We start from the raw sequence: 20,108 nt of genomic DNA on the forward strand, positions 1-20,108 counted from the left end.
TTATGATCAATCAACAGGACTTAGAATTGAATTACCAAGTTATCAAAAACATCGGTTACTCTTACCGTTTTCAGTTCATTATGCATCCAATCTAAGAGGAATGTCAAGAACTCATGGGAATCTTGCTGTTCGTAACTCTCAAACTGCATTTTATATTGGCCTATGGCTACCTGAGATAAAGAACACAACATTATTCGACCGATAATTACGTCAAGTGATGTGTCACTTTTAATCACCTTTTCCAACTTTTTTACAGATAACATGCATCGACGTTAGTAAGAATTTTTGACATCATACCCTGAGATCTCGAGGAGATATGCTTCGGTAGTGACCACACCATAAGGCTTTGATCACTTGTGCAACTTCTTCAACAACTTGTCCTTGAGTTTTCTTATTCTTCGTGTTCAGATCGTCGGCATAAAATCCTTGTATGAAATATCTTGCTAAGCTAGTTGTGTTACTTAGACACTGGATTATGCTGTTCATGTAACATGAGTTTCCCAGATTCTTGAGCCCAGTTATGCCAGGATGCTAAAACACGAGAGACAATGAACTATATAAAATCACTCTTTTGAGAAAAAAATTTCCAGACGATTTGCCACCAATGCGTTTCTGATGGTAACAATTTAATCCTCAACTTATTATTTACCTTCTTGAAATAACTGATGATATACTGTGGCGATAGCTTTCTATGTAGCCTTGTATAAACCATATTTGTTCAATAGAGATAGGGAGATTTTGATTCAACATTTAATAAATAACTGTTGATAATTAAACCCTGGTCTAGCCATTTTTTTTTTTTGGTAGGTTGACATTTTTATAACGGCTAATAAATTTTCGTATCAACACCGATGAAACGTTGGCGAATGAAATATCGAAAATCACGACTTTCAGTGATATTTAATTATGTAATTAATATGCTTGAAAGGTATTATCACCCAACGTAATATCGTTATAGGTTTATTATCATTTGTTTAGGAAATTTTAGCAAAGGATTGAGCTGTAGGATTTCACGACCTATAAATAATTTGTGTAAATTAAAAGTATGCACTGAAGAAATGGAACTACTCAGAAAACTATTTCAATTTTTGGATTTATTAAAATATTAGCTAAAAGCAAAGAGAAACTGAGAAACACCTGGTAGATGGGTAAGTTAGTAAATGATTATTATTTAGCCTCCTTGTGTTCTTTTCCTGAGAATGTATACATCGGACATTAGTGATTAGATTGGATTGAGAAGCCCTACATGCCACCATGCTTCCGTACACATCTACCTATCTGCTAATTGGTAAACGTGAATATATGGCACGTGAGGTACACAGTCTATACAATCTGTAAGTACTTAGAAAAATGTGATTTAGAATTGATAAAGATAATAAACAAACGGGTAGTCTAAAGCTTAGCCCTCGTAGATAGCTCTGTTTTTATTTGACCAGACTATTGACGTGGTACAGTTTGATTAGATCTTTGTTTGGACTCTCACGAATTGTATATTAATCCAATCACAAGTACCATTATTGTGATTAGGGGGGGGGGATTCCATCAAGTCAATGTTAAATAAAATCTAGCTTCTCTGACAAGTTTTATATTCATGGTAGAATGAGTTGGAATAATATATGATGCAATTATAGAAACAATAGTACTATGCTATTAGAATTCAATTTTGGATTACAGTAATGATATATCAGCAGTCAAATACATCACGCTATCTGCTGATGTGATAACACGCAAGGTCAAGTAAGCCACGAGACGTACACCACTGCCAAATCTAAAGAATTTTTTGAGAAATATTCGATCGGTCGACATGACATCTGCTTGGAGATCGTTTAAACAATATTACACCAAACACAACAACTAATGGATTAGATTGAGAAACCAGTACTTACAGGATTATTGTTATCAACTACATTAGGAAATTTGATTTGCACCATCTTTACTTAGGAGTTTTTTCTTGATTGTTGTTACAAACTTAACGAGTTGAGAAAAGTAATTTTAAACAGAACACATACAGTTGCAGTTCAACAGCTGAATATAGTAGCGAATGTAACATACAACAGAGAAATGTGATTTTGGCACAGAAGTTACTGATTATGAACTCATGACTATCGAGCACTACCTCTCTGGGTAAACTGAACCAATGTTGAGAACTCAAAGACAACTAGCACGTAACTTGTTATCTTGATTTGATCATAATATCTCGTGCGAGCGTTATCATAGCTTGTGATAACATTTTAATTTTCTCGATGACTTCCGATGAATTCATATTATGGAAAGACAACTGCCGTAGACTATTATTGAACATCTGATACCCAAACCGCGTAACGGTAACTCAATAGAAGAACGAGTCGTTAAAGAGCTTCTTTAAACCATCCATATCTTTTCAACCCTCAAGCAATGGTAACACGGAATATCATAAATAATTTACTGGCTACTTTATTAAAAAAAAATCTTTTCACTTAATTTTCTGATGAACTATGATATGTTTTTCAATCATTTTTTGCAAGTATAAAGATTATAACATTTTTTCCAGCTTGTTTTTGGCCAACAAAAGCATGAGTACTAGAGTAAATTAGGGTTTTTTTGTATCTCCACATGTTGGAGTAATTTATAAATTTGGATGAAAATCACAGTGGCAAAATATTTGAGACCTAAGCCCGTTATCTGTGATATATGTTAACAAGTGTCGTCGGACATTCAGAATTTTTTTTATAGACCTCAGCTACTATATTTAATTCATACGGTGTTCTGAAACGTGACAGTGTCTAATCCCCATAATAGCATTATCAGAAGATTCAATGCCTGAATGAGACTGTAAACAAGTATGTTCAAAATCTCTTGTGTGATAAATACCAATACTCGTTATTAATATACATTGCAGCTGTAGTAATGCATGTAATAGCTCTCACTTCTTTTGTCTTTTTCTCATATTCATGGTAATAAAAATCGATCAGCACATCTCAACTATAAACTTGTCGTCGTAATCAAAAATTATATTTACCATATTTCCAAAGACAGGGCTCATCCGTTGTTCTCGATCCCTTCTTAAGGGCTGCCGGTTGATAACAGTATCATTTGAAATATCAGTTCTTGGCTGTTGCTGCTGCAGAGGTTTCGACGTTCGATCGACTTGAGGTATTTTGGTATCCAGACCTCTATCAATTGATTCTTTTCGAGATTCCAACTAATGTATAGTTAAAATAGATATGAGCACTTCAATAGTTATAAATAGCTATGCAAATTGGGGAATCGTATAAAATAAAAAATTTAACGTATATGGGTACACACAAGATTTGTCTTAGGAAATATTGAGATGCTTGAAATAAGTTCTACAACGTGCATTGAATCATTCACTATGTTATGAAATAAGATCGGAATGACGTAAAATTTTAGGATAACTTAAGGTAAAAATTGCGGAAGCTTTTATACAAATTCCCCGTCTCAAACGGAACAGAATGCTTGAATTTCATGAATAAATTCAGGGTAATGAAATGATAGAATTCGTGTGTTTTGGATTTGATCAAAAGTAATAGTGATTTTCTACTTCAGTGACATGAATCTTGTCTTCATGAGAATCTGATTCAATAAGTTAAGATTAAAAAGTCGGAATTATACTATTGTACACATTACAAACAAATTAAGCCAAAAAATGTTGAAACAACTGCTTACTATGCAATTTCAGAGGCACTTTAGCCATAGTTCTGAGGTGAGACATGAGGTATTGGGCTACATTGTAATGTGCTTGAATTTCAAACAATCTGTTTCAGTAAGCTAGTAAAAAGCGAGTATTTACATGGCATTGCAATTTCAACTTCTTTACCTGCGCGAGGTTTGGACTGGAATACGATCGTTTAAGGGAACTGTTCATTGATGGTCCATCTTGTCGTAGAGGTGTTTTGTGAGTATCTGGCTCAGTCTTTTTCGGCGGCGTTGACATATTCTTCTTCTTCATTTCCAAGTTTTCCTCCAGTTTTCTGGTTGTTGAAGAAACATTGAAGCCGAAAGCGATAGTAAGTATAAAAATCTATTCACACTGCTGAATTTGAACTCCTCACTTACTTGTCACGTTCATTCAAAAATACATTCCGGCGAATAGCCACATTCCTCGCCTCATTTTCTGCAAGGCCAATATCAAGCTGCAGTCGAACTTGCGCTTCAATTTGTGCTGGGCTTACCCCGATCTTGTCCTGTTTGTACTCTCGTAATTTTTGTTCAATACCCAGAAATTGCTTCATCTGTTCGAGAACAAAAGCAAATAAAACAAACTAATCATGGAGAGACTAACACATAATGATGCAAGCACCAGTCACCTTTTCCATTATAGTCGTATTTAGCACTTCAATTTGTTTTAATGTTTCAGCCTTTTGTTCAGTGTTGGTATCCTCAGCAACTTCTCTCCCAAATAACTGACTCTCCAATTCTAATCTCCTATTTTCCAACTTTACTTTACTCTTCAGCGTTTCATTTTTTTGCTTCAACAAACTCAACAATGTTTCTGAATTTGTGTCATAAGTTTTTTCACCAACAGGTTTACTACTGCGATCGATTGCTGGCTTTGCTAATTCATTTTCTACAGGTTGGGTGATTACAACTCGTCTTTTGATATCCTGATCATTCATACTTGAGACGTCTGTACCTTTAGTAGATGGAATGTGAAATTTGGTTCCATTATTAAATGCATCATCAGCGATATCTGTCCTGGTATAAATATTGGTATCATTGAGGCTGTCTAAAGTCTTTGTAGTGCCTAAATTTCTATAGTCCAAACTATCACCCTTGGGAATAATCAAAATGTTTTTTATTGTTGGCTTTAAGCTTCTCTCAGGAACTGGCTTGTGTTTTACTTTTATAAACGGTTGGTCTTCATCTGATTGGTTCCAATCAGGGTATTCCACTTCCTCCAACATCTCCACAATATTGTTACCCTCGTCATCAGGTGGCGTAATACTGGGATTTGTAGTGAGTGTGGGAAACCGTGTTAACCATTCTTTGTAGCCTCCCTCCAACACCACTATTTCCCGATAAACCACACCAGGGTCCCAATCTTGTAGAATTGTTTTCAACGTGTTCAATCGATTGGTTGGTTTCAAAGAGGCTGCGGTTGTCTGCCAATCTAATAATACTATTAGGTCACAGTACTCCCGAGTTCTGTGACGAATGACACGACGCCTATTTTCATCGACACCCAAAGAAGCCAAAGACTTGAACAGATCTGTTGCTAATATTCTAAAACATAAGAAACACGAAGACATCGGTATTTTGACATTTCGACCATCATTGGTTTTTCATTTTATTATGGGCAAAAATATAAATCTGATTATTTACCCAAGCCTTATGTGATCTGCCGGAATATTTATACACTGATTGCTCTTGATGTGTGAACTTTCAAACTCATCTCGTGCTCTGATGTCTATGATTATCATCCTATCATCTAGTTTGTGCATTTCTTGATACATGTCCATACAACTTATTAACTTATCAGCCTCTTTCTTTGCTGGGTCATCAGTTGGTGTATCAGGCAAGTTTAATTGTACATCGCTAACCTCGTTCATCAGATCGTCATCATTAGCACATTCTGGTTTGATTTGCATATTCTCCACATTGTCTACTATTCGTCTGGCACCATCTTCTAGTGCTTTAGCATTATATCTCTTTTTCAACTTATCAGCAATATGTTCAAGCTGATTCAGTATATCTTTGACCTATAAATTACATTTACTGATTAATTAATCAGTGATATTCAGTACAATATGGAATAAAATTTCATTTTCAAAATGATAAAAAGAAATCAAGTACATGGAATTGGATTTATTAGTTTAACAAATCCTCGAAAATTATTTGTGTACCTGGGATCCTTTGACATACGGCTTGAGAAGATCCTTATTTCTTGAGTATTCAGGAGTCTTCTGCAGCCAACCTATGCAATATACCCATCGCATTAAAACTATGTAAGCCATTTCATCATCACCATCTAACTTATATTTCTTTCCTTGGTCTAATAATTTGCTCAGACTTTGGCAAACATTTTTGGGTTTTTTTTTGTCTAAATGAATATCTTCAGATATACGAACTAAGTCATTGATACATGTTCCACAGTATAACGGCCGTCCCAACACAGTACTTGGCATTTTTACTCCAGGATGTACTGTCAATTTTGAATCTGAAAGTGAATATACAACAATTATCTAGTAACCTAGTCCTTCTGGATCATAGTATGATTTACACTACTTTTGAATCAAACATGTCACATAGTAGGAGGAAGGCCTATCATTGCTGTCATTATATGAGAAACGTTATGACGTCCAGAGTTCCGTGGAAATCGATAAACATTGAACAGGTTAAAATAAGTCGTAATCTCTATTTGATGTAAAGGAAATCGTAGAAACAAAGTTGGGTTCCCTGGTATAGTTAAGAGTATGATGAGGCTGGCGTATAACCAGGATGAATGACAGCACATCAACGACGGCTACGTGCAAGCAATATCTAATATGTTTGAATAATTTGGTATCAAAACATATCGAGTAAACGATTTATGAATAAAAAAGGCAGCTCTAACTCACAAGTCGCAACTGACAGTTGAGAAATTGACGAGGAATTTTGTATCGGAATCAATTGGGATTGGGCCGAATCCAGAATTCCGACTGTGGTCATGTAAGACCTATGACTTGTCAAGCAAGTTGCTACTTGACACAATTGTTGAGTGAGTTGATTAGCAAAAGGTGGCGATAGTTAGTCAGTTTTATATTTTCATGCAGTTTTGACTCTTTACTGTGATGACCAACGACTGACAGTCAGAATCTCCATTGTACTTGATTGTTGCTGATTACATCACAGAATAAATCTCGTAGTAGAATTCTGTTTGGCTCGTAGCTGTCAAAATAAAGTCATATGTAATAATGTGATTCTTTGCCTATCGGTGTCAACTGTCCACCTACTCGAGAGCTTTGAAAAATCAACTCATTGCGCATAGTATTTTAAAATGGACTTCGAAAGTCCTGATGTGGAAAAAGACTTTCCTGGATTATACGCCTCCGAATCCGGGAGAAAAAGCAACGAAAGCGATTGTAAGATTTGATAAACATTGAAGGACCATTTGAACATTGATACATAGTTCAGTCTCAACAATTGACCCAATAATGATAATATCAAAATATTCTGTCAGTATGAGATTTTAATGGATCATTTTCAACAGTCAGTGACGAAGGACATGACAGGCCATCCAAAAAGGAACTATTAATTGGGAAGCGTAAGGATAAGAAGGACAAAAAAGATCGAGGCTATGCCACGCTAGAGGGTGAAAGCTCTCCAGATGAGGACATCGAAACTAAGTAATAACATCTTTGTTCATGACCTAAGCAATGAAGTTTTTTTTCGAGAGTTTTGGATGTACACATACCGTGACCATAATCATTAGCATATCTTATATAATTGTATTTGCAGCTTGTTAACAATTAAAAGAATCTGCTTTGGACTTCTATCCAAACTTATCACAATGTTATCTAAACATGTCATACAACAGCTTTGTTTCTGCTTGCTGTGACCTAGTGATAATGGTCATACTTTTTTTAATCTATTGTGCCAACATATATTTTATAATAAAAGTTCTCATCATTTATGCACGTGACACAAAAGATTAGTTTTTCTTGAGAATTTTTCTGCCATAGATTTATAAAGGTACATTGCATCATTGCACTTTTCAGAAGTCCTTCAAAGTCCAAGAAATCAAAAACATTCAAATTCCCATCAAAGAAGGAGAAGCGTGAAAAGTCGAGAGAAAAAGATGGAAAAGAAAAAGAAACTGAAAAAGAGAAAGATAAAAAGAAAAAGGATAAGGATGACAAGGAAATTGATAAGGATAAACGCAAAGACAAAGATAAAGATAAATCAAAACTGAAATTGAAGGACCGCAAGAAAGGAAAACACGGCGATGAAACTCTTGATATTGGTGGTATAATTAGTGCTCATTTCGATTAAAAATCCCGTTCTTTTCGTCTTCCAGTGCAATGTTATAAAACTTTTTTCAGAGGAGCAACCAATTTTTGGTGTTACTTTACAACTGGCTGTTGAAAGAGGACGCTGTCACGATGGTGTTGAACTGCCATTAGTCGTGCGAAATTGCATTGATTACATTGAAGAATATGGTAAATTTTCAAATAAAAAATGGTACAGTTGCGGTAGTCCGATACAGATTTTTTCTACATAAATTACAGGAATGACTTTTGATGGGCTGTACAAAGTATCGGGGGTGAAGTCTAAGGTTCAAAACCTCAAAAAGCTTTACAATCAACGAGAATCAGTGGACCTATCAGAATTTGATCCCATGGTAGCAACTAGTCTGTTGATTCTCTTTTTAAGGTCGTCATTCAAGATTAATTAACTTTTTATGGACTGTAATTAATTTTTTATAAACTTTAATCATAACTTCTGTAATTCATAGGGAATTGCCAGAGCCAATATTACAGAACGGTGAAGTTGTGTCTCGTTTCGAGCAGGCTGCATCTCTGAAAGATGTGAGCTTGAGGGAAACACAGCTTGTTCACTTAGCTTTTCAATTACCTGAATGTAATAGAGTTCTTTTGGCATGGGTTATTTTGCATTTGGACCATGTGACGGCTCACGTAAGTGGAAAGAAAAAATTCTCTCAGGACCCAAATCTAACTTGATCTCTAAATTGATTGTTTCTGAATTTCAGGAAAAAACAACAAAAATGAATGCACAGTCTATTGCGATGACGCTAAGTCCCGTTTTACAAATGAGTCATCGGCTGCTTCTGGCATTGTTGTTACATTGCAAGGCATTATTTCCAAATGTTGAGTTAACAAAGTATATTCCACCTTTGTCTTCAGGCAGTCCAAGTCTACCAGGGACAGTTGAAAGTATAGCTGCCGAATTAGCTAAGCAAGAATCACTGCTATCACAAATTCATATGCAGATGAATGCCGGATTTGTTACTAAACTGAGAGAGGAACAACTGTGGGAGGTACAACGACTCATTACTCAGCTGAAAGTAAGTCAAAATTTTGAAGCAAAACAAACTAACCAGCTTTTAGGCAACGACCCTTTGAGAATATCAATGTATTTAATGAAAATGATGCATTAATGATGCAACATATTTATAGAGGAAATATAAAACTCTGCAAAAGCTAGAAGGTCTAGCGCAGAAAAGTTTGGAGGAAGATCTCAAATCAAGTGATGAATGTAATATTGACACTAGTTTACAAAAAGTGAAACCTGAGGAAGATAGTACTCACACTAAATTGGAACCTCAATTAACGCCAACCATTGCTCTAATAAAAAAAGAAAGCTACTCCCAAAGCGTGGACGAATCAAAAGATCAATGCGATGGTCCTGAAGCAACCCTCACGGCTGTAACTACGCCTGAATGTAAATCTAGTTTACAAGTCAAACAAATACAAGAAAAACCAGAAACACTCGTTATTGACCAGCAATCGAATGAAATTGATAATGGGGGCGTTGAAGACACAGCTCAAAAATGTAGGATTTTTCAGACGAATAATGTTTAGCAAAACGCTCTGTAGCAGTCGAATATTTGTATATTTTGGGTTACAGCTCAACCGCTGGCTATAGATGACGACGATGAACTTAGAGAACGACTTATTTTTGGAGAATTGTTGGCGATGCAAGCGTCGTTGAGATCACGTATTGCTGAAGAACGGGAAGAGATAGAGCGATTAGCTGAATTATTAATCAACAAAGATTATGATAAAAGTAAACCAAAGGATGTAGTCCACATTCTAGACGAAACGGAGAAGGCAGCTATAATCGAGTTGATAATGGAGAATCAAATGCTAGAAGTATAACTGTTTCATTTATAAATGTATGAAAAATGCCCTGATGCAAAATTCAGAAAAAAACGGTAATGAAATGATTGTTTCAGAAAAAGAAGGCAACCCTCGTACAAACCATTATTGAAGAAAATATGGCTTGTGTTGAGTTACGTGTAGAACTTGTTCTGCAACAAGTACTGACCCAGAATGGTTTAACTGCATCAAAGCAAATTTAATAATTACGAACAAATTATAAAAAATTGATCGTGTTAAAATGATTATGTGCGATGGCGAGTTTGTTAAAAAAATGTGAGTTTTAGTTGATCGCATTGTTACTTGTTATAATTGTATGTAAGTTGAGATTTTTTTGTCTCATAGTCATAGGCTTACTTAAGTGATAATGTATCTACCAAATTGGTAATACGTTCAAGCTGTCATCTATAGATAGACAAAGATGAGCATATCTGACATGATCTGTTGATAAGATATATTACCCAAATATCAGATGGTTTATCGGCCCAGATGAAATGTTAGAACAAAATAAAAACAGGTCACTAGATCTATTTACCTGAGCCTTTTATACCATAATGTCAAACGGCGATCAGGTGAGATGAGTGACACTCCCACTCAAAGAGTATCCGTGTATTGAATAAATAAAGTCTTGACTATTTCTCATTATCGTCGTTTGAAATATCAAAAAAGATATACTGAAATTAGCTCATAAATCTGCTTCAAAAAACTACGATGCTGAGCAGGGGAGTCTCCAGATTTCCAAATCTGGCACATTTTGTTGGTAAACCGGTCGTAAATGCTTCAAACCGCGAACAGATTTTAAACACGAGCGCTGTTCTACGCGCGCAAAAGAATTACTTGATCGATTGAGTGGAGTTAATACAACCCGCTTCACATTGCACAGTAGTCCATGTGCTTTTGAAAATAATCGACGATTTCGCGAAGGCGACTTGTGTAGAAGGACCAGAGTGAAGTAACTTGGCTTCGTTAGGTTTCATAGTATATTTATCAAAATGGGTGTAAGTAAAATGAATTACAACGTGAAAAAGAAATAATTATGTTACAAATTACTTTGACAAAAAATAACCTAAAAATTGGTTGACTTCTTGACTGTATCGATATAAACAATCTGATAATTATTCACTATTCTGTCTTCACTGCATGATCCTGACCTTACAATGAGATACTAAATAAACCTTCTTTTCAAATATTATCAGAAAAAGGCAAAGCCAAAAATCAGTAAAACGAAGAGGAACAACCAAACGCGTACGAAGCTTTCCAGGCAGGGGAAATTGAAAAGTCGTAGAAATCGTAAACCCCAAAAACAGGTGCAAAAGCCACCTGAACTTGTGCATCAGGTTGGCGATGAAGAAGAAGAAGAAGAAAGTGACCATGGTGAAGACATGCTTCAAATGGTAGAGAAAGACGATTTAGAGTTTTTGAAAAAAGCAATCACTAACAAGAGCTACAACATGCTCAGACAAATTCGATTAAATGAGTATGTGCTTCACAAAAATTAATTATTTGCTTCACAGTTGAATCTGGAGCAACACCTTTGGAAATAATCATATTTTTTGTTATGAATCTAGACCAGAAGTTAAGCCAAAGCAAAAGCGTAAAAAATTAGATGAGAATGATGACTTGGAAGAAAAGTATGAAAATGAAACAGATAATTCTGCCATTACCAGTAGTCGTATGCGAATGCTTCTACCCATTAAATCTCGAGATGGATTAATTGAACGTCATGCAACAGTGAATGAAGAAGAGACTTCTGCTGAACAAGAAGCAGAGGATCAAGCAGATAATAATCAGCTTCAATTTGTAGATGAAAAAGATGCTAACGATGCGGAACTGGACTTCGAATATATCGTATGAAATAGATTCTAAGAAATGAATAATTAATGCTGACTAATGTTTTTAGGATTATGATCATTTTTCTAATATCAAACCTTATTCAGGAGGAAGCAAATATAGATATCAACAAGCCAGTGTCTACTGCAGAACTTTTAGCTTGTAGAGAAGAAGTACTTCAATCACGTCGCTTCAAGATTGGAATTTTATCAAGCAGCCTACTGGAAAATCCTGAACTCAAATCGGGGAATTTCAAGGTGCTTTTATCATTGATGGAAGAGAATCATCCAGAAGTTTACATAACTGTCAGAAAATTGGCTATGGTTTCGTTGATGGAAGTCTTTAAGGACCTCTTGCCATCTTACAGTATCAAGCAAATCAACCAAGATGGAGTTAAATGTATGATCAACCAAATTATCATAACTAAAGAATGGTATTCAACCTCATAGCTCTGCATTTCATGTTCGTATATATTACAGTGAAGAAGGAAACGTTGCAGTTACAAAATTTTGAATCAATATTATTAAGAAGTTACAAGCAATACTTACAAAAAATTGAAAAAATTGCTGGCATGTTAAACCGAAAAAAAGGAGACACACGCCATTTGCAAGAACAAGAAATGAGATTAGGAGAAATCGCTATCCACTGTATGTGCGAGCTCTTGGTTGCTCATCCATACTTTAATTTCTCTGTGAACATTGCCAATCTCTTGGTTCCATTCATGGATTGTAAATGGCCTAGCGTGCGAGAGAGGGTGGTCAAATGTGTGACGCAGATTTTCAAAGAAGACAAGCGTGGAGATTTGTCCTTTGTGGTAAGAAATTGAATTATGAAATACACTATGATGACTATAGCTGCTTCTGATCCACTATAATGATACTTGAATATATCCAAAAACCATAATTTTTTCCATAGTTAGTCCGCAGGATAAATCAATACATCAAAAGTCGGGGACATTCAGTGCGTGTAGAAATGTTGACCGTCCTGTTAGCTCTTAAGATCAGTGAAGTTAACCTGGATAAAGACAAAGAAGAAGAATTGAAACAGAAGAAGCTCCAAATGAAAAAACAAAGACTGATCTCCATGAGCAAACGGGAAAGAAAAAGAAAGAAGAAACTCGAGCAAGTTGAAAAGGAGATGATGGAAACGAAAGCAGAAGAGAATAAACAAAGCAAGCAAAGGGTGTTGACCGACATAACTAGCATAGTATTCACTATCTATTTCAGGATCCTAAAACAGATGCCAAACCACAAAATATTGTCAGTAACTTTACAGGGATTGGCCAAGTGAGTAGCATTGGCACAATGTGCCAAACGAAGAAAAAAACTGTTTGGTAATAGTTTTCAATCATCTTTTTTCTTGCAGATTTGCTCATAGTATAAATTTGGAATTTTATCAAGATTTAGTAAATGTTTTGAATCAGTTAATGGAAGGTGATACCCTTCGATTGAAAGATCAATTATATTGCGTTCAAACAGTTTTCGCAATATTATCTGGTCAAGGAGAAGCCTTAAATATTGATCCTTCAAGGTAATAGCTTGCTTCTCCTAGCATACGAAGAAACGGATAATTGAAGGATTCTAAAGTCTAAATGAAAATAATATTTCAGATTCTACACACACCTATATAAAAATTTACTTTCCGTAAGTGCGGGTAAAAATCACGCGGATGTGCTGATTATTTTACAGACTTTAGTTAATATTTTGGTAAAAAGGCGTAAAAAAATCTCTCAAAATCGCCTCACTGCTTTTCTGAAACGAATAAGCATTTTAGCTCTTCAATTGGAGCACAATGGCACCTTGGGTGCATTAAGTATCATTAAAACCGTAATGCAACTCGGAAAGGCAGCTGACATTCTGTTGGATACGGATTCATCCATAGGTGACGGATTGTACGATCCAGAGCTGAATGAGCCTGAATATTGTAATGCACAGCGTACCGCCTTGTGGGAACTCGTTCCCTTACAAGTAAGTGTGAAAAATTGTATTTTTACCTTCTGCATCAGATACGTAATTATAATATCGTGTTTTAGCGACACTATCATCCCATGGTACAAAAATTGTCAAAAAATATTGCCCGAGGAGTCCCTACTAACGGAGAAGGTAGTTTGGAAGCGGATTTTGGAAAATTGTGAGTTTCGAGAAAGGAAATACATAGTATGCTTGATAACATTATGGATTACGTTATTCTATCATTTCAGATCCCCAGAAGAACTTTTCTTGGACTATGATCCAACAGGGGTGGTGTTTAAACCTGCCATTCCAGTTCCCAAGAAAGTTGCAGCGATTAAATTGTCTGGTCTCGATCTTATAGCAGCCCGCTACGAAGCACACCTTGATAGCATTTTTGAAAGCCTAATAGATCCTAATGAAACGCCTGACTTTAGAAAAGCTATAAAATTTAAAAGAATGAAAACCACGTGATCTAAAGGATTGTATGATATTTTATAAATTCAGTAAATATACTGTCCACAGTTATATTGTTAAATCAATCTGTCCAGAACCTCATCATTCACAAATTTGATACTCATTCTGTTGCCTGGTATCATGTGCAGGTAATTTCCATGATTATTTAGCAATGTGGTAACTGTCTTTAATTGTTTAATTTGAAAAAACACGGTATTGAAATAGTATCCAGTTCATCACTTTCTAATAAAACAGGACAAAAGCAAGGATTGTAACACCACATTTCTTTTTTAGACGTCATACTTATCAATAGTCATCAAAACTCATACAGCTTTGCTTCGGAGTTATATTATAAAGATATAGAAATGACTGCTACGTCAGATAATGCCTCAATGCTTTCAAAATGTATGGATTTCGCAATATGAAATTATCGCGCTATCATTTACATTGCAAATACAAGCACTACTATATAAACACCATTGTTCAACCCTGAATCGGAGTCGCTTGTGCGCAAATTATTCATAATGTTCATATCACATTTATCTAATCTGATGATTCGAGAATATTCACGTCAGTTGAGTTAAAAGTACTGTTGGAAAAACAGCTGTCATCTGAACGGTTTGACGTTCACATAGCGGATTAAGGAATATTAAGCAGGAGATGAATATTGCGCATATCTGATGGCTCCGCGGCCTACGGTGAAGTTGCATTCATAACTGTTTTATTCGAATTGTTTTTAATATCTAAAGATATACCTGGATATAACTTCCACTGATGTCTTACAACAGAGATCAGTCGTTCCTCGATTTTTTTGAAGACCGCTAATTACAATGCCCACCACAAGCTCGTCGTTTAAAGGTCTGTCTAATTTGCGCAGTTCACAGATTCAATTATTTCAATAAAAATGTTGTAAATGATGCTGGTTATGCCGAGCTATATGAAGCCGGGGTTCATAAGGAAAGCAAATTGAAAAAATTGTGACATTTTATAATCCAAATCCTAAGTATTCAAGCTTATGTTGACTAAAAATTTTCAGCGTGATGAAATTCACGCATATTTTCTGTTACCCTACAACCTGCGCACCAATAACCTCAAAGCTCTGTCCACACAACGGTCCACACTCAAAGGTGTTTGTGATCCGACTTTCCTAGATCTTGGGAACTAGAGCTTTAATCGGTAGTTAATGGGATAGCTGTCAAGGCGTTTATAACTCAATTATGTTTTGCTGTTTTTTTTTTTTCCATGCTGGAAGATACCGTGAGAGGTAAATACTATTGGGTAGAATCAAAGATACTATTATATCATCGACTCTGCCCAGGTGGACCTGCCTCAATGAACCCCACAGCCATGAACTACATATTCCACGAAGGTCGAAACTCTATCGCAATCAAAATCACAATGTACTTTCAGTTCTGCTTAACTCTCAGCTGGATGTTCCCATGCTGTCGTATACCTATTTGCGCAAAAAATTCTCCAAGTGTTGACTATTTACCTGTGCTATTTACGTTTCGTGAATAGGTGCCAATTTGAAACGCAAGATGATAATTCCGCTGCTATCTCGATGTTGATACTACGCTTCTAAATACCTCATTCGTTATTAACGCAACAGTCACATTCTGGTTTCTTAATGTTTTGTGCGTTTCATCAGTGCACGTAATATCACTTTTCATCTTCGACAGGTAAACTTTTTGGAGACAAATATACAAAAGATAATAGTGGTTGGTTTAGATGAATCGTTTGAATCCAGCCACGAGAACTATGCATTGTTCATCTACCCGCAAGTAATTCAAACTTGATGACAGTTCGATTCATCTTAATCGGTTGAAATGGTTGTAGATTTTTATTGCAGTGTCATATAGTACTTTTTTTAATGATAAAACAATTTGGTAAGAAAAAACAAGAACTTCGGTCAGCTTGCTTGACACATCGCTGTTCTGGAAATTGAGCAGTGGTAGTGGCTAAGTTTAATTTTAAGTTATACGCATTCTGGATATGTATGACTCATCCGTACAATCTTATGTGCTATTTATCAACTGTAACATTCGAGAAGGATCTGTAAAGTGAAAACTTTGAATTGCGATGCCTTAAACCTAAGATTTATTTTATCGTATTTACAGATATGATTGCCTTGGATCATCGCAATGTGGAAGACCTAATGCAACAAAGCTGTAAAACCAAGCCTACGAGCTCAGCAATAATGGAAAGCTTGGATAGCTTGCCTTTGAACAATCGTGATGATCAGAAAAGTTCCAAGGAAAACACGCCATGGTCCGAATCAACATTGCCTACTAAATCTGTGCCTCAGTCATTCAATGATTTACAAAGTTTCTTGCTAATTGATGGCAGAGAACATCTGAAAGTTTCAAGTGCTGAACAATTCATTGGGAATTTGAATTGCGGCCTTAAAGATTTGAAGCTAAAAGTTGTGTCAATATTTGGAAACACAGGCGATGGGAAGAGCCACACTTTGAATCAGACATTTTTTAGGGGACAAGAAGTCTTTCGAACCTCCAATGAACAAAGTTCTTGTACACTTGGAGTTTGGGCTGCATTTGATCCTACATTAAAAGTTATCTGTCTTGACACAGAGGGTCTCCTAGGTGAAAATATTTTTGCTACATTGTTTGAATTATTTTGCCAGTCACAGTCTTCAATAATTGTAGAATCTTGAGATTTAAAAATAAGTAATCGTTGTTTCTGTATTTGCAGGGGTCACAGCGCATGAAAATCAACGAATGAGATTACTTTTGAAAGTCCTGGCAGTTTCGGATATTGTGGTATATAGAACTCGCTCTGAAAGGCTACATAGGGACCTGTTCACGTTTATTGGAGCTGCATCTCGAGCTTACAGTCATCACTTCCAAACTGCATTACAAGCTGTTGGGCAACGAGAAGGCATTCTTGGATCCCTGAGTGCACTAGGTCCGAGTGTAATTGTATTCCATGAGACTCGGCACACGAGAACATTATCCAGCAGTAAGTAATGTCCGAAATGATAGGGGAATGAGTTTAATGCTTACAAACATACCATTCCGATTACCACAGATGCTTCAGAAAGTGCAGAAGATATATTGCGGACTCGTTTTGATCAAATGCGCTTGGAAATCGAAGCATTTAGTTCGATAAAATACGTCGGCGTACAAACTCCAAACCCACCAACAGATTTCCAACCATTGAGAAAGGCAATTCAAAACGAATTGAACAATACGACCGTTCGCTCAGCGAGAAGGCCGCACTTAGTCTATGGCACACTCAAAATTCTCAATGATAAATTCTCTGGCGAAATTGAAAATGTGTCTAGCATTTTGTTTCCTGACCAGTATTTTACCTGCACTGTGAAATGCCTTAGCTGCAATTGCAGATGCACCAACAGTATGGGACACCTCCGTGAAGGCAAACCTCACATCAGCGATTCCAGGTACAAGATACTTCATTTTTATACTAAAAGTTATGCCTGTCTACCTCAGTTCCTCTAGCCTCTAGTTTGTATTTTCTTCAGATGTCGTTATCAGCATCAGTACGAGAATTTGGTGTACATCTGCAAAAAATGCCATAGTAATGGAAACGAAGTAGTTGTTACAAGTCGCACACAAACTCAAAGTGATGCAAGCTGGTACGGACTAGCCAAGTATGCATGGTCGGGGTATGTTATTGAATGCCCACACTGCGGTGAAATATATAGAAGTCGGCAGTTTTGGTATGGAAATAAAAATCCTGAGGATGCAGCGGTCAGAACGGAAATAACCCACGTTTGGAATACGGTCCGTTAATTGAAAAATTCACCACCAAATTTTCTACATTTACTCAAAAAATTAATGTCTTTGATTACAGAACGACGCATCCCTGACATCGCAAAATACCGCACAAAGAGTAATCGATGGTGTTTCTTACATATCTGAAGCTGTTGCCAATGTTTCGATTCAACCAACTAAAGTATTAACATCATGGGTCGCCGATCAGATTGCGCCAACGTACTGGCGACCCAATAATGAAATTAGACACTGTCATAAATGTAAACTGCCATTTGGTACAACTGATACAAAACATCACTGTCGATCTTGTGGGGAAGGATTTTGCGCTGGTTGTTCATCAAAAACCAAACCAGTACCACTCAGAAATTGGTATACTCCAGTAAGAGTTTGCGACGCGTGTTTTACAGAGGATGAAAATTCTAGTGAAGAGATGAACGAAAATTTTGAAGACGTCAATGCGCGAAAAGTTACTGAACATGTGGTTTCTACACTAAGCGCCGTTGGAACAGTATTCAACTACTCAAAGGGTGCGTATTTTATCGAAAATTTTCAACAGCATATAAAATTGTATTTCTTGAATATTTTGCTAGTATAAATTTTGATATGAATTTTTTTTTCATCCCACAGTACAACGAATATTAATAATGGACTTTACGACGTATTCGTATTGAAAATAAAGCAATAATATGGTGTGAGAATGTGCTGAATAATATTTTTGTTTATGCAGCTTTGATCAAGGACACTGTGAGACCGAGCTATTGGGTACCAGATTCAGAGGTGATCAATTGCTGCGTCTGTGAGGCAAATTTCTCTGACACACTACCCCTGCATCACTGTAGAGATTGTGGGCGTGGGGTTTGTCAGGACTGCTCAACACACCGTAAGCCGGTCGTCCGACGCGGCTGGGATAAGCCTGTTCGCATTTGTGACTCCTGCATTAAAATCGATTGAAAGTGATGGATTATATCAAGAATCGTTACGTTTATAGCAAAGTGGTTGTTTTCTTCACTCTATTGCAAGTTGTCAAAGTTTAATGTAAATAATTGTTGTTCGCAATGCCAGATAATAACGTGAGATAAAATTAGAAGTGTGCAGTTTCTAGGAGAAGATAACTATGTTTAAGTTGTAACGATCATGGTAACATTCTCAACTTTCAATTTTCCTCTGGTATCGATATTGACAGAGAAAAAAACTGACTGGTACAAAAAGTGAAACAAGAGGGGTGTCCGGCGCATGATTATTTAGGTTTTTTACGAATGAATGTATTATGAGCATTTTAACAAGGATCAAATTGCCGACTGATCGACAAACTAAAATTTTATAAATTTGTTTCTGGTGAATTTGATTCAGTCACTTCACGACGTATTAAGTAATAGATTCAAGATTCAAATTCCAGAAGATGTAAATAGGCCTTGCATACAGTATAAAAGGAACGTGACGACGTGTACAAGTTAAAAAAAAATGTATGTAACGAGTATAAGATGTCTTGAGGTTTTGGCTGTGAAAACTATTAGATTTTGAACTTGGATTTTTTTTTTGTTAAAAAAAAAAGTTAAAAATATACAAACAAAAAAAACAAAGAAATATCTTCATACGTGCATTCCAAAAAGTTTTACAATTTTTTAGTCTAAATCGTTTGAATGTGTTTCAAAGATGGAATTTTGGACTCAATTACTTTTTGCATTGGTTGGAAGATTGTGGTTTCAAACATTTTAGAATCTGAACTGAAAAGAATAGGAAAATAAAGTGAGACGTGTGCTTTAATAATAGAGAAGTTATTCTTATATGGATAAATTAGGATTTCCTTGTGTCTGTCACACAACGCCATACATAATATTTTGAGCCATAGCATTCAATGTGCAGTAACTGAAGTGATTAGAAAATAATCTGACAATGAATAAATGCTACAAATAATTGATTATCAATTGACCGAGTGATTATTGTGGTTTGTGATCTCAGACAAGAGTATGATGTGTGAGACTGAATGAATGGGGTGAAGTACGTAGTGCAAGTATGAAAAGTATGAAACTGGTCTAGTGTACATTGTGGTGTTTGTAAGGCAAACCCAATCACATTTCATTTTTGTTGTTATTCTAGACCTATTTCTGCTATTGTTATAGATTTTTTTTCGATTTATATTAGAAATAGACCAAGATATATCATCATGAAAAGGTGAAAACTATGATGTTCACATTACGTTATACGGGTGAAATTGTTGTAACATGTAAAACAAAATAAATCAGAGTATATTTAACTTTTGAACAGTGACGAATCAATTTGTTACCCTCATTCCATCGTGGTAT

At 35.9% G+C, this 20,108-nt stretch overlaps 4 protein-coding genes and 1 long non-coding RNA gene across 14 annotated transcripts in view; 4 read left to right on the forward strand and 1 right to left on the reverse strand.

The window, feature by feature from the left end:
* Positions 1 to 14,944, reverse strand: part of LOC105688401 (ubiquitin carboxyl-terminal hydrolase 8) — a 19,841-nt gene extending 4,897 nt beyond the window's left edge. Inside the window, exons 1-9 of one of the 4 annotated variants that reach the window (XM_048655781.1) lie at positions 14,809 to 14,944; positions 5,844 to 6,157; positions 5,323 to 5,699; positions 4,308 to 5,223; positions 4,057 to 4,232; positions 3,791 to 3,971; positions 2,999 to 3,181; positions 298 to 531; positions 66 to 170 (exon numbers count right to left, since the gene is read on the reverse strand). In XM_048655781.1, coding sequence (XP_048511738.1) covers positions 66 to 170; positions 298 to 531; positions 2,999 to 3,181; positions 3,791 to 3,971; positions 4,057 to 4,232; positions 4,308 to 5,223; positions 5,323 to 5,699; positions 5,844 to 6,125 — 2,454 coding nt within the window. In that variant the 5' untranslated portion in view covers positions 6,126 to 6,157; positions 14,809 to 14,944. The other 3 variants (XM_048655768.1, XM_012404679.3, XM_048655777.1) reach the window with 3 other exon arrangements.
* On the forward strand, positions 1,007 to 1,882 carry LOC125501122. The gene is made up of 3 exons (XR_007278629.1): positions 1,007 to 1,148; positions 1,220 to 1,334; positions 1,675 to 1,882. It is a non-coding gene; the product is annotated as an uncharacterized LOC125501122 (long non-coding RNA).
* Positions 6,840 to 10,461, forward strand: LOC105688437 (ralA-binding protein 1). Its single transcript, XM_012404774.3, has 10 exons — positions 6,840 to 7,061; positions 7,190 to 7,325; positions 7,698 to 7,945; positions 8,022 to 8,138; positions 8,208 to 8,352; positions 8,435 to 8,615; positions 8,690 to 9,004; positions 9,117 to 9,492; positions 9,568 to 9,812; positions 9,896 to 10,461. The coding sequence occupies exons 1-10, from the start codon at positions 6,977 to 6,979 to the stop codon at positions 10,019 to 10,021; spliced, it is 1,974 nt and encodes a 657-aa protein (XP_012260197.2). The 5' UTR covers positions 6,840 to 6,976; the 3' UTR covers positions 10,022 to 10,461.
* Positions 10,653 to 14,125, forward strand: LOC105688411 (nucleolar complex protein 3 homolog). Its single transcript, XM_012404713.3, has 10 exons — positions 10,653 to 10,816; positions 11,015 to 11,295; positions 11,387 to 11,666; positions 11,756 to 12,047; positions 12,128 to 12,462; positions 12,564 to 12,934; positions 13,014 to 13,178; positions 13,258 to 13,615; positions 13,681 to 13,778; positions 13,849 to 14,125. Exons 1-10 carry the CDS (start codon positions 10,811 to 10,813, stop codon positions 14,069 to 14,071), a joined length of 2,409 nt encoding a protein of 802 aa, XP_012260136.2. The 5' UTR covers positions 10,653 to 10,810; the 3' UTR covers positions 14,072 to 14,125.
* LOC105688415 (zinc finger FYVE domain-containing protein 1-like) lies at positions 14,532 to 20,059 on the forward strand. 7 transcript variants are annotated; one of them, XM_012404727.3, is made up of 7 exons: positions 14,532 to 14,911; positions 16,171 to 16,653; positions 16,763 to 17,029; positions 17,099 to 17,471; positions 17,553 to 17,814; positions 17,885 to 18,332; positions 18,533 to 20,059. In XM_012404727.3, exons 1-7 carry the CDS (start codon positions 14,884 to 14,886, stop codon positions 18,754 to 18,756), a joined length of 2,085 nt encoding a protein of 694 aa, XP_012260150.2. In that variant the 5' UTR covers positions 14,532 to 14,883; the 3' UTR covers positions 18,757 to 20,059. The 7 variants fall into 7 exon arrangements, with proteins under 7 accessions (XP_012260150.2, XP_012260168.2, XP_020709822.2 ...); XM_012404745.3 differs by having other exon boundaries at positions 14,532 to 14,751; XM_020854163.2 differs by lacking the exon at positions 14,532 to 14,911 and adding an exon at positions 15,190 to 15,317.
* Positions 20,060 to 20,108: the final 49 nt, after the last annotated feature.

This window comes from Athalia rosae, chromosome 1, assembly GCF_917208135.1.
Source record: "Athalia rosae chromosome 1, iyAthRosa1.1, whole genome shotgun sequence".
Taxonomy (NCBI): domain Eukaryota; kingdom Metazoa; phylum Arthropoda; class Insecta; order Hymenoptera; family Athaliidae; genus Athalia; species Athalia rosae.

What these genes read in the sequence shown, in the direction of transcription:
- LOC105688437 (XM_012404774.3), top strand. Translation starts at nt 6,977, where the DNA reads ATGGACTTCGAAAGTCCTGATGTGGAAAAAGACTTTCCTGGATTATAC. An exon ending in TGGACCATGTGACGGCTCAC is followed by an intron (nt 8,616 to 8,689) that starts GTAAGTGGAAAG and finishes TCTGAATTTCAG; the next exon opens with GAAAAAACAACAAAAATGAA. An exon ending in TGAAGACACAGCTCAAAAAT is followed by an intron (nt 9,493 to 9,567) that starts GTAGGATTTTTC and finishes TTTGGGTTACAG; the next exon opens with CTCAACCGCTGGCTATAGAT.
- LOC105688411 (XM_012404713.3), top strand. An exon ending in AACTGGACTTCGAATATATC is followed by an intron (nt 11,667 to 11,755) that starts GTATGAAATAGA and finishes AACCTTATTCAG; the next exon opens with GAGGAAGCAAATATAGATAT. An exon ending in ACTTTACAGGGATTGGCCAA is followed by an intron (nt 12,935 to 13,013) that starts GTGAGTAGCATT and finishes TTTTTCTTGCAG; the next exon opens with ATTTGCTCATAGTATAAATT.
- LOC105688415 (XM_048655864.1), top strand. Translation starts at nt 15,386, where the DNA reads ATGAACCCCACAGCCATGAACTACATATTCCACGAAG. An exon ending in CCTCACATCAGCGATTCCAG is followed by an intron (nt 17,472 to 17,552) that starts GTACAAGATACT and finishes TATTTTCTTCAG; the next exon opens with ATGTCGTTATCAGCATCAGT. An exon ending in AGTATTCAACTACTCAAAGG is followed by an intron (nt 18,333 to 18,532) that starts GTGCGTATTTTA and finishes TTGTTTATGCAG; the next exon opens with CTTTGATCAAGGACACTGTG.